The sequence below is a fragment of the Schistocerca cancellata genome, chromosome 7, assembly GCF_023864275.1.
Source record: "Schistocerca cancellata isolate TAMUIC-IGC-003103 chromosome 7, iqSchCanc2.1, whole genome shotgun sequence".
NCBI classification, from domain to species: domain Eukaryota; kingdom Metazoa; phylum Arthropoda; class Insecta; order Orthoptera; family Acrididae; genus Schistocerca; species Schistocerca cancellata.
Genome location: NC_064632.1, coordinates 597,079,555 through 597,092,623, shown reverse-complemented (window position 1 = coordinate 597,092,623; position 13,069 = coordinate 597,079,555). Strand labels below are relative to the sequence as shown.

The 13,069-nt window shown below is 46.8% G+C and overlaps 1 protein-coding gene across 2 annotated transcripts in view; it reads right to left on the bottom strand.

Moving 5' to 3' along the window:
* The window catches only part of LOC126092114 (titin-like), a 511,816-nt gene that overhangs the window by 372,315 nt on the left and 126,432 nt on the right, over positions 1 to 13,069 (bottom strand). For both annotated transcript variants that reach the window (XM_049907552.1, XM_049907553.1), the window contains one exon: positions 803 to 1,041. In XM_049907552.1, coding sequence (XP_049763509.1) covers positions 803 to 1,041 — 239 coding nt within the window. The remainder of the gene's footprint in view (positions 1 to 802; positions 1,042 to 13,069) is intronic.

Genomic DNA, 13,069 nt, shown 5'->3' with positions numbered 1-13,069 from the left:
AGCATTAAATAAATACTCCACGAACTCAAAATACGTATTCCTGTAGGCAAAACGACGTTCTTTGCGCGAAACACTATTGAGGAAGTTTAGAGACAGGACTCTGTGACTGGATACAGAACGGTTCTACTGACACTAACGTACAGCCCTTACAACGACGTCGAAGACAATATAAGCGAATTTAGTGGACGCCTGGACGCATATCGATAGTCCTTTCTACCTCGCTCCATCCGCGAGTGAAACAAGAGAGCAAGTGACTACCAGTGGTACAACGTACCCTCCTGCGTGCACCGTATGGGGCTCTGCGGACGAAGACGTAGAAGACGTGTACACCAAAACCACTGAATTCCACGTCAGACACTTTCTTTGCCATCGAGCCATACTTTCAGCTCGTACAGCGAATAAAACACTTTTTACTTTTCTCTTTAAGTTAAAGTGGTCACAGTTCATGTGGAACTTAATTTTGATCATCAGGCGCAAGCATTATCAAGGAGAAAACTCACCAGAGTGTGAGTGTAATAATTCTAAAAACTTAAAAAATTATGCGATTATGTATTGCGCAGAAGCACAGACTATATTTGTGAATTTTGAATACTTGTAACATAACCTTAATATTGCTTTTACACAAAGAGAATAATAAACTACTGAGTCACTTATAGATTTGAATCCAATACTGACTCGTTTAATTGGTTTACATCACAATTACTGAGCTGTTATAATTCAACAAAACTTTACAGCATGTAGAAGACAATTTTTATCCAAGTACAGTAATATTTTAAAGATACAAGTACATTTTACTACTTACAATTACTATGATATGACGTCTTGGTGCTTTTATGAGCCACTGGCAAGGCTTACTACCAATAGTGAACTCTCCTGAAGTACCGGACAGAACAATGTCACACGCTGACACTGCAGTGCAGGCAGTGGCGCTCGTGAGACTGTATCCTTCACGACAGGAACAGACAGTTTCATATCCGACAGTTTCACATATCTGTGAGCAGTTGCCATTATTTACCACACAACGGTCCTCCTGGGGCATTTCTGAAACAGGAGACAGTCATTCTGAAACAGCACAGACATATTCGGCCACGAAACTCAGATGAATACCAGACATTCAGTTTCCTGGAAGTTGTTGAACTGTGAACATGCTGTATGAGACTAGTATTGTACCTAATATTTCATGTAAGCTATAAACATTTACCAGTGTTATAAATAGTGAGTATTAATAAAATATTTCTTAAAATGTATTAAAATATTTCTAAACCTATATGATAATTATCACCTGCGAAAACATACATTTTACTAAACAATTATAAATCAAATTGTTAACATTAACTTTGACACACCTAAAAAACGGGGTACCTTCGAAACATATTTCAGGTCACTTGTCACAACGTTTCAAATATTTCTTCTGTTCAATTCTTCGTTTCAAATATTTAATAAATAAAATGACACAGGGGTAGTCTTATAACTACTTCAACATCATAAGAAAATGCTTCATAAAAGGAAATCCAGTACAGAAAAGCTAATCAATTCCAAAACAAGAAAAGTGATAAACTCTCTAAGGTCTACCAGTATAATAAGAGTACAAGACTTCTTTTACGTCAGCATATATATGTAATTTCATTAAGAAAGCCGCTTGTGGATTAGGAAGTATTAACTTTGCTTGAAGTTCATCTGCTCTGCAGTATCTATGAGCAAAACAGGCTGAAATGTTGTATTTCCTTTCACCTGGGGCATGGAATACCAGGGAGCGTGATAAGAAAGGGGACGGAGAGAGAGAAAGGGAGAGAGAGAGAGAGAGAGAGAGAGAGAGAGAGAGAGAAGAGCAAAGAAATTCACACATCGTCTACTGTATTGAGCAGATGACTGTCAAAGACTGCAAGCGAAATGTTGGTTTAATCAATTCTGCAAGATTAGTATAATGAGTCAGATAGTCAACAGTAGTGAATCTGTGTATAAGACAGTGTACTGTGTGACTTAATGGGAAACACAAAGTAATGGTGGTATGTGCCCATTTAAGTGTGGGCAGTGTGACTGGTTGGGCGATAGTGCTCTGTGAGCTCAATCTTCAGCGGTGATATGTTTTAAATGCAGAAAGGCTGGGCATTAATCCAGGGAATCTATAATCCTACAACGTTGTGGAAGAATATATGTATTTTGCTTATTAGAAGAAGTCTTACAATATCCTTAAATAACAAAGGAGAATTTGATTCACTTGGAGGGGTGATTGTAATTATAAGATTATAGAAAAGTAAGAAGAAGGACTGTTGAGTGGATATACAGTAGGTGAGGTGCATGGTAATCAGTCCAGACATCATAAGGACGTCACATGACATGGAGACCAGAAATTTGAAATTATTATTCTGCAGTCCGAGTCTACGCTAACAGTGGTCCTCCATAGCCACATAATAATACACTCCTCGAAATTGAAATAAGAACACCGTGAACTCATTGTCCCAGGAAGGGGAAACTTTATTGACACATTCCTGGGGTCAGATACATCACATGATCACACTGACAGAACCACAGGCGCATAGACACAGGCAACAGAGCATGCACAATGTCGGCACTCGTACAGTGTATATCCACTTTTCGCAGCAATGCAGGCTGCTATTCTCCCATGGAGACGATCGTAGAGATGCTGGATGTAGTCCTGTGGAACGGCTTGCCATGCCATTTCCACCTGGCGCCTCAGTTGGACCAGCGTTCGTGCTGGACGTGCAGACCGCGTGAGACGACGCTTCATCCAGTCCCAAACATGCTCAATGGGGGACAGATCCGGAGATCTTGCTGGCCAGGGTAGTTGACTTACACCTTCTAGAGCACGTTGGCTGGCACGGGATACATGCGGACGTGCATTGTCCTGTTGGAACAGCAAGTTCCCTTGCCGGTCTAGGAATGGTAGAACGATGGGTTCGATGACGGTTTGGATGTACCGTGCACTATTCAGTGTCCCCTCGACGATCACCAGTGGTGTACGGCCAGTGTAGGAGATCGCTCCCCACACCATGATGCCGGGTGTTGGCCCTGTGTGCCTCGGTCGTATGCAGTCCTGATTGTGGCGCTCACCTGCACGGCGCCAAACACGCATACGACCATCATTGGCACCAAGGCAGAAGCGACTCACATCGCTGAAGACGACACGTCTCCATTCGTCCCTCCATTCACGCCTGTCGCGACACCACTGGAGGCGGGCTGCACGATGTTGGGGCGTGAGCGGAAGACGGCCTAACGGTGTCCGGGACCGTAGCCCAGCTTCATGGAGACGGTTGCGAATGGTCCTCGCCTATACGCCAGGAGCAACAGTGTCCCTAATTTGCTGGGAAGTGGCGGTGCGGTCCCCTACGGCACTGCGTAGGATCCTACGGTCTTGGCGTGCATCCGTGTGTCGCTGCGGTCCGGTCCCAGGTCGACGGGCACGTGCACCTTCCGCCGACTACTGGCGACAACATCGATGTACTGTGGAGACCTCACGCCCCACGTGTTGAGCAATTCGGCGGTACGTCCACCCGGCCTCCCGCATGCCCACTATACGCCCTCGCTCAAAGTCCGTCAACTGCACATACGGTTCACGTCCACGCTGTCGCGGCATGCTACCAGTGTTAAAGACTGCGATGGAGCTCCGTATGCCAGGGCAAACTGGCTGACACTGACGGCGGCGGTGCACAAATGCTGCGCAGCTAGCGCCATTCGACGGCCAACACCGCGGTTCCTGGTGTGTCCGCTGTGCCGTGCGTGTGATCATTGCTTGTACAGCCATCTCGCAGTGTCCGGAGCAAGTATGGTGGGTCTGACACACCGGTGTCAATGTGTACTTTTTTCCATTTCCAGGAGTGTAGTTAAGCTACCTTGGCTAGTGTTCCAGCAACACACTTCCACGCCCATTTCAGAACCTGTGTAGAGTTGGGTAAGTGAGCTTCCTGGCACAGCATTGTGCAACACCACAGTGCACCACAGTGGGCAGATAAATTTCCTTATGCCACGGCCAAACTCTGCTCTTCCTCCGTCACCTATGTGACCGAATTCAAGGGCCTATCGCAATTAAGACTGCCGGTAGACCTGATGCTAGTGGGGCTCTAGCCAGTGCCAGCAAGAGGGGATCACGTCCAGGGCGACACGACCTAGTCTCTGGACGTCTTCTAGCAGTCGTGCACGCGCCTCGCTGACAACTGGGAGAGACCGGCTTCCCAGCACGTGCAGCTGCTGTCCGCTGTACACGTGACGTCAGTCCTGTCCCGCTGCCACTTCTCTCGGGCAGCACCCAGCCCCGTGCATACTCACACTTCCAACTGGCCCGAGCTTTGCCCAGGTAGCAACTGCTGCTCGGAGATCTACGCACACCAGTGAGTCGCTGCCATCAATCTCTGCATCGGCGTCTTACCAAATAAAGAATGTTACTGCTAACTGAGCCCTCCTGATTTCGTGACTACAAAGGAGCCGGAAGTACACAGTGCCACACTGAGACAAACATCCTGGCGTTTAACAGTAACTGCACCTCTGACTTCCTTACACTTGGTGGCAGAAGAACGCCAGTGACGACATGCACCATTGCTGAACAGCAACCAGCTTCGTCATCTCAACGTGACCTGTGAGAACCAAGTACTTTTTTCCCACGCTATTCTGTGGACATTGTGCAATAACATGGATTGGACCGTTGATTGTGAGGTGTGACTTGTGAAGGTGCGCCCAGTCAGCGACTTAAGTGACTTTATGGTGAAGCTGAAGAAACTGACCTTGGTTTTTGCCAAGTTAGGTGTGGCAAGTGTAATTAGTTGGACTAAATTGCTCCATGAAGCCAATCTTCGGTGGTAATCTGAAGGCCAGGGCATTAAGTCAGGGAATGTAAGACACGCATGTGGTTAACGCTCGGGATTAAGGACCAGAAGTTTTATAATGAAGGATGGAACATCGTTATTGCTGTTACGTCCTTCCCTGTCGTATTTACAATGAGCAAACCAGACATATGGTGGGCTACTACCATGGAAGCATTTAAGCCTTTTCTAGGGCGTATGACACAAATGCTGCCAGTTAAAAGGGACTTGCATGATGAGTTTGATGCATTAAGAGAGGAGACGTCTTCATGGATTATGTCAGCACCGTCCTAGCTGCCCGTACTGTTACTGCAGTTTCTCCTCCAGTGAGCTAAGTGCGCGATTACCGCTGACGTCAGATGTTCTAAATACGGAGAGTCAAGCCTCGTACAGCGTGGTTGCCGACAGCTGCAGTGTAGGAAATGTGGAAGACTGGGGCACTGGGGACGAGTTTGTAGTCAGAGTAGGGGGCGTGATACAAAGGCACGGAATGGAATGGGAAACTGCTGTTACATGACAACGGGAACTCCAGGACCGCCAAGCAGCGCCTCCAGTGCATTTCAGCACAGCTAAAACGTGCGCATAGCTGGAACCTGCCTTAACTGAATTAGTGGATCAAATAGAACAGAAGTTATTGAACATATGTCTGGGAAGTTTGGAATTCATAGAAAAGAAGCGATTAAGCCCACCATGATGTCCGGCCGCTGTGGCCGAGTGGTTCTAGGCGCTTCAGTCCGGAACCGCGCTGCTGCTACGGTCGCACGTTCGAATCCTGCCTCGGCCATGGATGTGTGTGATGTCCTTAGGTTACCTAGGTTTAAGTAGTTCTGGGCCACGGGCCTGATGACCTCAGATGTTAAGTCCCATCGTGCTTAGAGCCATTTGAACCATTTGAACCACCATGATGTACGTTACGTCGAGATGTTGATCGAGGCTTGGATTCGCTTTGGCGATATTGGATTTTCAGGTAGGGGCAAAGCGTTACCAGGGATGTTTGGACTCATATACACGACAGTTACTGTGATACTGTAGGGTTTGGTTGCGTAAATGATCATCGTACTGAAATTGGACAACGTCTAATGAATCTTGAAGGGACAGCATGTCATGTAGGGGAAACAATTTTCAGCGTCATACTGCTGGAAGGTCGCTAAAGGTATACCAACTACGCAGTATGGAAGGCAACTAAGGATTAGTTTGTGTAGTGAAGTACTGCAAGATACTGGAAAACTATTGTGGGAAAGCATAGGGGCTGATTTGTTAGGTAACACATGTTATAAGTAGTTTTGCCACTGAAAGAGTATGATGAATGGGATAAAGCGTGGTGTTATCCACGAAGGAGTGTTATACATGAAGAGGAGGTAGACAGTGAGCAGCCAGTGCCCACTGGAATAAATAAACTTGAGGAAAGAGACATGGACACGTCGAAAGATTTGATGATCATCAGTCTGGAGATTTGGGAGGAAAATTGTATGGGTAGGCTAAATTCGGACCCTAACCTTAAGCGAGCCACGAGTTTAACTGTATTACAAGAGAAAGCTAAAAAATTGGAAGGAACGGAAAAATCAGCAATGTAGGAGATGTTACACAATAACACCTTCACTCTTCAGTAGAGTGTGCGCTGATATGAAACTTCCTGGCAGATTAAAACAGTGTATCAGACCGAGACTCGAACTCAGGACCTTTATTTTTTGCGGGCAAGTGCTCCACTGACTTGCCTGCGAAAGGCAAAGGTACAGAATTCCAGTCTTCGTCTGTCAGGCAGTCCTACTCTGCCAGGAAGTTTGATAGGTGTTGTTGCTATAGTTTCAGTTTAACCCTCGTGGGTCTTCTGGTGGATTCTTCTCGGGTTATCAGCCGAGTGGTGGCGTTGTCTTGTCGCAACGTTTGGATGAGTTTCGTACCCATCATCTTCTGGCGAAGTGTCGGGATGCTGCTCTCTCTCTCACGTTTTACTTTCCCCTCCTTGGGGAAGTGTATGGAGGAGTTTATAGCCTGTTGCCGTTTACTCCACGATGTGTGTTGTGTGCATTTTGAGTGTGTGATTGTCATTGACTGTTTTGGCTGTCTGTGTGTTATGTTGGTGTCCTAGTGGTCTGTAGTACTTGCCTGAGGTTGGTGAGATGTTTGGTGTTTTAAGGATTAAGGACTGGGGTTAGGATTTGGGGATTTTTGGGATTTTCTCTTAGACTTAGTCGTCGAAGATCGTTATGGGGCGTTTGTGCTTGTCACGGGACATGTCATACTGACCTAGGGATTGGATAAGGTTATTTCCAGATCTGGAAGAGCTCTCATAGAAAGCCCTTGCCAGATCATGGAATCATTCTTTGAAGAGTGGGATTTCAGCAGCTCTGTGCTGATCGTCAGCGGATATCCCATGGGTAAGTGCAGTGGCCCGTGTTCTAGGGGTAGCGTCTTTGATTCACAATCAAAACGTCTTCGGTCCCGGGTTCGATTCCCGCCACTGCCTAAATTTTGATAAATAATCAGCATTGGCGCCCGAAGACTTCCGGCATAAGAAGTCAGCCTCATTCTGCCAACGGCCTTGTCAAAGAGGGCGGAGGAGCGGATAGAGGTTCAGGGCACTCTCTTGTCCTAGGGGTGGGAAATTGCCCATAAAGGCGGAAGAATTAGCAATGATCAACGACATGAGGATGCAGAAGGCAATGGAAACCACTGCATTAAAGACACGTAACGTGTATTCACAGGACATGTGGCCTGTATTTGAAGAAGTGTCATGATGATCTCTCCATCGGCAAAAGATTCCGGAATAGTCCCCCATTCGGATCTGCGGGATGGGACTGCCAAGGGGGAGATTACCATGAGATAAAGACTGAATAATCAACGAAAGGATAACGTTCTACGAGTCGGGGCGTGGAATGTCAGAAGCTTGAACGTGGTAGGGAAACCAGAAAATCTGAAAAGGGAAATGCAAAGGCTCAATCTAGCTATAGTAGGGGTCATGAAGTGAAGTGAAGGAAGACAAGGATTTCTGGTCAGATGAGTATCGGGTAATATCAACAGCAGCAGAAAATGGTATAACAGGTGTAGGATTCGCTATGAATAGGAAGGTAGGGCAGAGGATGTGTTACTGTGAACAGTTCAGTGACCGGGTTGTTCTAATCAGGAACGACAGCAGACCAACACCGACAACGATAGTTCAGGTATACATGCCGACGTCGCAAGCTGAAGATGAACAGATAGAGAAAGTGTTTGAGGATATTGAAAGGGTAATGCAGTATGTAAAGAGGGACGAAAATCTAATAGTCATGGGCGACTGGAATGCAGTTGTAGGGGAAGGAGTAGAAGAAAAGGTTACAGGAGAATATGGGCTTGGGACAAGGAATGAAAGAGGAGAAACACTAATTGAGTTCTGTAACAAGTTTCAGCTAGTAATAGCGAATACCCTGTTCAAGAATCACAAGAGGAGGAGGTATACTTGGAAAAGGCCGGGAGATACGGGAAGATTTCAATTAGATTACATCATGGTCAGACAGAGATTCCGAAATCAGATTCTGGATTGTAAGGCGTACCCAGGAGCAGATGTAGACTCAGATCACAATATAGTAGTGATGAAGAGTAGGCTCAAGTTCAAAACATTAGTCAGGAAGAATCAATACGCAAAGAAGTGGGATACGGAAGTACTAAGGAATGACGAGATACGTTTGAAGTTCTCTAACGCTATAGATCCAGCAATAAGGAATAGCGCAGTAGGCAGTACAGTTGAAGAGGAATGGACATCTCTAAAAAGGGCCATCACAGAAGTTGGGAAGGAAAACATAGGTACAAAGAAGGTAGCTGCGAAGAAACCATGGGTAACAGAAGAAATACTTCAGTTGATTGATGAAAGGAGGAAGTACAAACATATTCCGGGAAAATCAGGAATACAGAAATACAAGTCGCTGAGGAATGAAATAAATAGGAAGTGCAGGGAAGCTAAGACGAAATGGCTGCAGGAAAAATGTGAAGACATCGAAAAAGATATGATTGTCGGAAGGACAGACTCAGCATTCAGGAAAGTCAAAACAACCTTTGGTGACATTAAAAGCAACGGTGGTAACATCAAGAGTGCAACGGGAATTCCACTGTTAAATGCAGAGGAGAGAGCAGATAGGTGGAAAGAATACATTGAAAGCCTCTATGAGAGTGAAGATTTGTCTGATGTGATAGAAGAAGAAACAGGAGTCGATTTAGAAGAGATAGGGGATCCAGTATTAGAATCGGAATTTAAAAGAGCTTTGGAGGACTTACGGTCAAATAAGGCAGAAGGGATAGATAACATTCCATCAGAATTTCTAAAATCATTGGAGGACGTGGCAACAAAACGACTATTCACGTTGGTGTGTAGAATATATGAGTCTGGCGACATATCGTCTGACTTTCGGAAAAGCATCATCCACACAATTCCGAAGACGGCAAGAGCTGACAAGTGCGAGAATTATCGCACAATCAGCTTAACAGCTCATGCATCGAAGCTGCTTACAAAAATAATATACAGAAGAATGGAAAAGAAAATTGAGAATGCGCTAGGTGACGATCAGTTTGGCTTTAGGAAAAGTAAAGGGACGAGAGAGGCAATTCTGACGTTACGGCTAATAATGGAAGCAAGGCTAAAGAAAAATCAGGACACTTTCATAGAATTTGTCGACCTGGAAAAAGCGTTCGACAATATAAAATGGTACAAGCTGTTCGAGATTCTGAAAAAAGTAGGGGTAAGCTATAGGGAGAGACGGGTCATATACAATATGTACAACAACCAAGAGGGAATAATAAGAGTGGACGATCAAGAACGAAGTGCTCGTATTAAGAAGGGTGTAAGACAAGGCTGTAGCCTTTCGCCCCTACTCTTCAATCTGTACATCGAGGAAGCAATGATGGAAATAAAAGAAAAGTTCAGGAGTGTAATTAAAATACAAGGTGAAAGGATATCAATGATACGATTCACTGATGACATTGCTATCCTGAGTGAAAGTGAAGAAGAATTAAATGATCTGCTGAACGGAATGAACAGTCTAATGAGTACACAGTATGGTTTGAGAGTAAATCGGAGAAAGACGAAGGTAATGAGAAGTAGTAGAAATGAGAACAGCGAGAAACTTAACATCAGCATTGATGGTCACGAAGTCAATGAAGTTAAGGAATTCTGCTACCTAGGCAGTAAAATAACCAATGACGGACGGAGCAAGGAGGACATCAAAAGCAGACTCGCTATGGCAAAAAAGGCATTTCTGGCCAAGAGAAGTCTACTAATATCAAATACCGGCCTTAATTTGAGGAAGAAATTTCTGAGGATGTGCGCCTGGAGTACAGCATTGTATGGTAGTGAAACATGGACTGTGGGAAAACCGGAACAGAAGAGAATCGAAGCATTTGAGATGTGGTGCTATAGACGAATGTTGAAAATTAGGTGGATTGATAAGGTAAGGAATGAGGAGGTTCTACGCAGAATCGGAGAGGAAAGGAATATGTGGAAAACACCGATAAGGAGAAGGGACAGGATGATAGGACATCTGCTAAGACATGAGGGAATGACTTCCATGGTACTCGAGGTAGCTGTAGAGGGCAAAATTTGTAGAGGAAGACAGAGATTGGAATACGTCAAGACAGGGCATGCATGCTCAATTACTGGCTGTATGAGGGCCTGATAGACGTTTAGTCCTACAGGGCAGGGAAGGGAACTGGTTGTGTTGAGGATTGGGTATAGGATGGACATTCTGGAGCAAACCTTCCAGTGGATCTCGTCAGTATGGGGTTTCCATGTTACTCTCGAGTTCAAGGTTACGCCGAGATACTTGGCGAATCTGCGCCAGGGGAGTTGGGATCCATGTAGGTGCAGGTGAAGGGGGCGGGGGGGGGGGGGGCGTTGAGGCGGTCCGTGTCTCCCGAGTCTCCGGGTGATCAACACAGACTGTCTTTTCAGGATTGGTGGTGATGCGCCAGCGACAGACCCAGGTTTCTGTGTTATCTAAAACCCTTTGTAACCTACGAATGACTAGCTCCTTATTCGCATTACGAGTGTAAAAGGCGGTATCATCAACGTACTGTGTAGTGTGCACCAGGGGGGCCGTTGGAGTGTCTGCAGTGTAAAAACTGTACAAAATTGGCCCCAGGAACGATCCCTGTGGCATCCCAGCACGAATACGCCTTTTGGTGGAGGTGGCTGTTTCTACCTTGACAGAGAAGGTTCTATTCGTAGCTTCAGATTAACCTGACTATGCTCCTGGAGAACCCTTGTGTGTATAACTTGTATAGTAGCCCTTTATGCCATACTGAATCGAAGGCATTGGCTACATCAAGTAGCACTATCCCGCAGTAGTCTCTGTGGTTGAAGCCTTCTGTGGCTGCTTACACTAGTCTCAAAATCTGTTGTGGGGCAGAGTGCTTCTGTAGGAACCCGAATTGGAAATCCAATAATAGTCGCTCGTTGGTGATGTGGTCTCGTATGGGAATAAGTAGGAGGCGCTCATAGATCTTGCTGAGAGTTGTCAAGAGGCTAATCGGCCTGTAGTGCTGCGGGAAGAAAGGGTCTTTCCCTGGTTTGTATATCGCGACCACTTCCGCGTGATTCCAGTATGCTGGGAACTCGCAGGTACGAGTAATCCCGTTGAAGACGTTCGCGAGGTGTTCGATAGCCGAGGGCGGGAGGTTTTCAACTAGCTCGTTGGTGACATTGTCGTGTCCTGGCGCTTTTTTTGTAGGAAGTTGTAATCATCAGCTAACTACTGTTGCCACGTCTTCGGGAGGCGAAAAGTTGGGGTTCGTCCTCTGGGTCCTCCTCAGCATTGGTCTTCATCCTGGGGTTCTGCCGCTTGAAACTGCTTCTCGAAGGTGTCGGCGGGGGCATTGGCCTTTTCAGCATGGCAGTAGGTCAGACCCCTCTCGCAGCCTAGCGCGTCTTTTGGTAAATTGTTTGGTTGCTTGCCATAGTGTGTGATGGTCTACTCTGAGAGCTGTGAGGCGGTTTTGCCATTGCTGGTTTCGGTGCTCATTGAGCGCTACCTTCAGCTCTCTCTGTAGATGGTTGAACAGCCTCCTGGTGGCCTGATATCTGGTGATCTTCCACTCTTTTGCCACTCTGTTCTTGTGACGGATTTGGGCTAGTAGATGTTCCGGGAGTTGTACTTGTGGGGGCGGTCATCCGTTTGTGGGAGAGTGGTACCTTACGCTGCCTGCAAGATGGTTAGGTCTTGAAGCGCCTGTTCTACTGTTTCGGCAGTAGGTGGCGGAGCGCGAGCGATATCAGAGGCGATAGTTTCTCGGTATCGCTCCCAGTCAGTACGTTTGTAGGGTGTCTGACACCGTAGGAGTGCTACTCATTCTCCCACGTCGACCTCTAGAATCACTGGGTTGTGATCGGAGGACATTCTGTTGATTGTCCTTGCGGCTACAAACCCCGCGATCCTCCTAGTGAGGGCTATGTCTAACACGTCTGACCTACCTCCATTTTTTGGAAAATGTGTGGGCTCGACTGGATCCCATGTTTCGAAATGGTGGTCGCGCGTTAGTCGTTGCAGTTTGACTCCTGCTCTGGAGGTTAATCCAGAGTTCCAACCTAGGTGTTTGGCATTGTAGTCGCCACCTATTACTAGTTTGCCTTCAATTTGCCCTAGAGCAGCTATGTCTCCCTCGTCTATCTCGTCTTGTGAGGTTCGGTAGATTGCAACGATTGTTAGGGGTCCGGTAGCAGTGGTTACTTCCGCCGCCACTGCTTCGATTTTATTGGTAGCTGGTAAGAATACCTGGTAGTGGGGGATCCCTGTTGTAATGTACACTCCTGGAAATGGAAAAAAGAACACATTGACACCGGTGTGTCAGACCCACCATACTTGCTCCGGACACTGCGAGAGGGCTGTACAAGCAATGATCACACGCACGGCACAGCGGACACACCAGGAACCGCGGTGTTGGCCGTCGAATGGCGCTAGCTGCGCAGCATTTGTGCACCGCCGCCGTCAGTGTCAGCCAGTTTGCCGTGGCATACGGAACTCCATCGCAGTCTTTAACACTGGTAGCATGCCGCGACAGCGTGGACGTGAACCGTATGTGCAGTTGACGGACTTTGACCGAGGGCGTATAGTGGGCATGCGGGAGGCCGGGTGGAAGTACCGCCGAATTGCTCAACACGTGGGGCGTGAGGTCTCCACAGTACATCGATGTTGTCGCCAGTGGTCGGCGGAAGGTGCACGTGCCCGTCGAGCTGGGACCGGACCGCAGCGACGCACGGATGCACGCCAAGACCGTAGGATCCTACGCAGTGC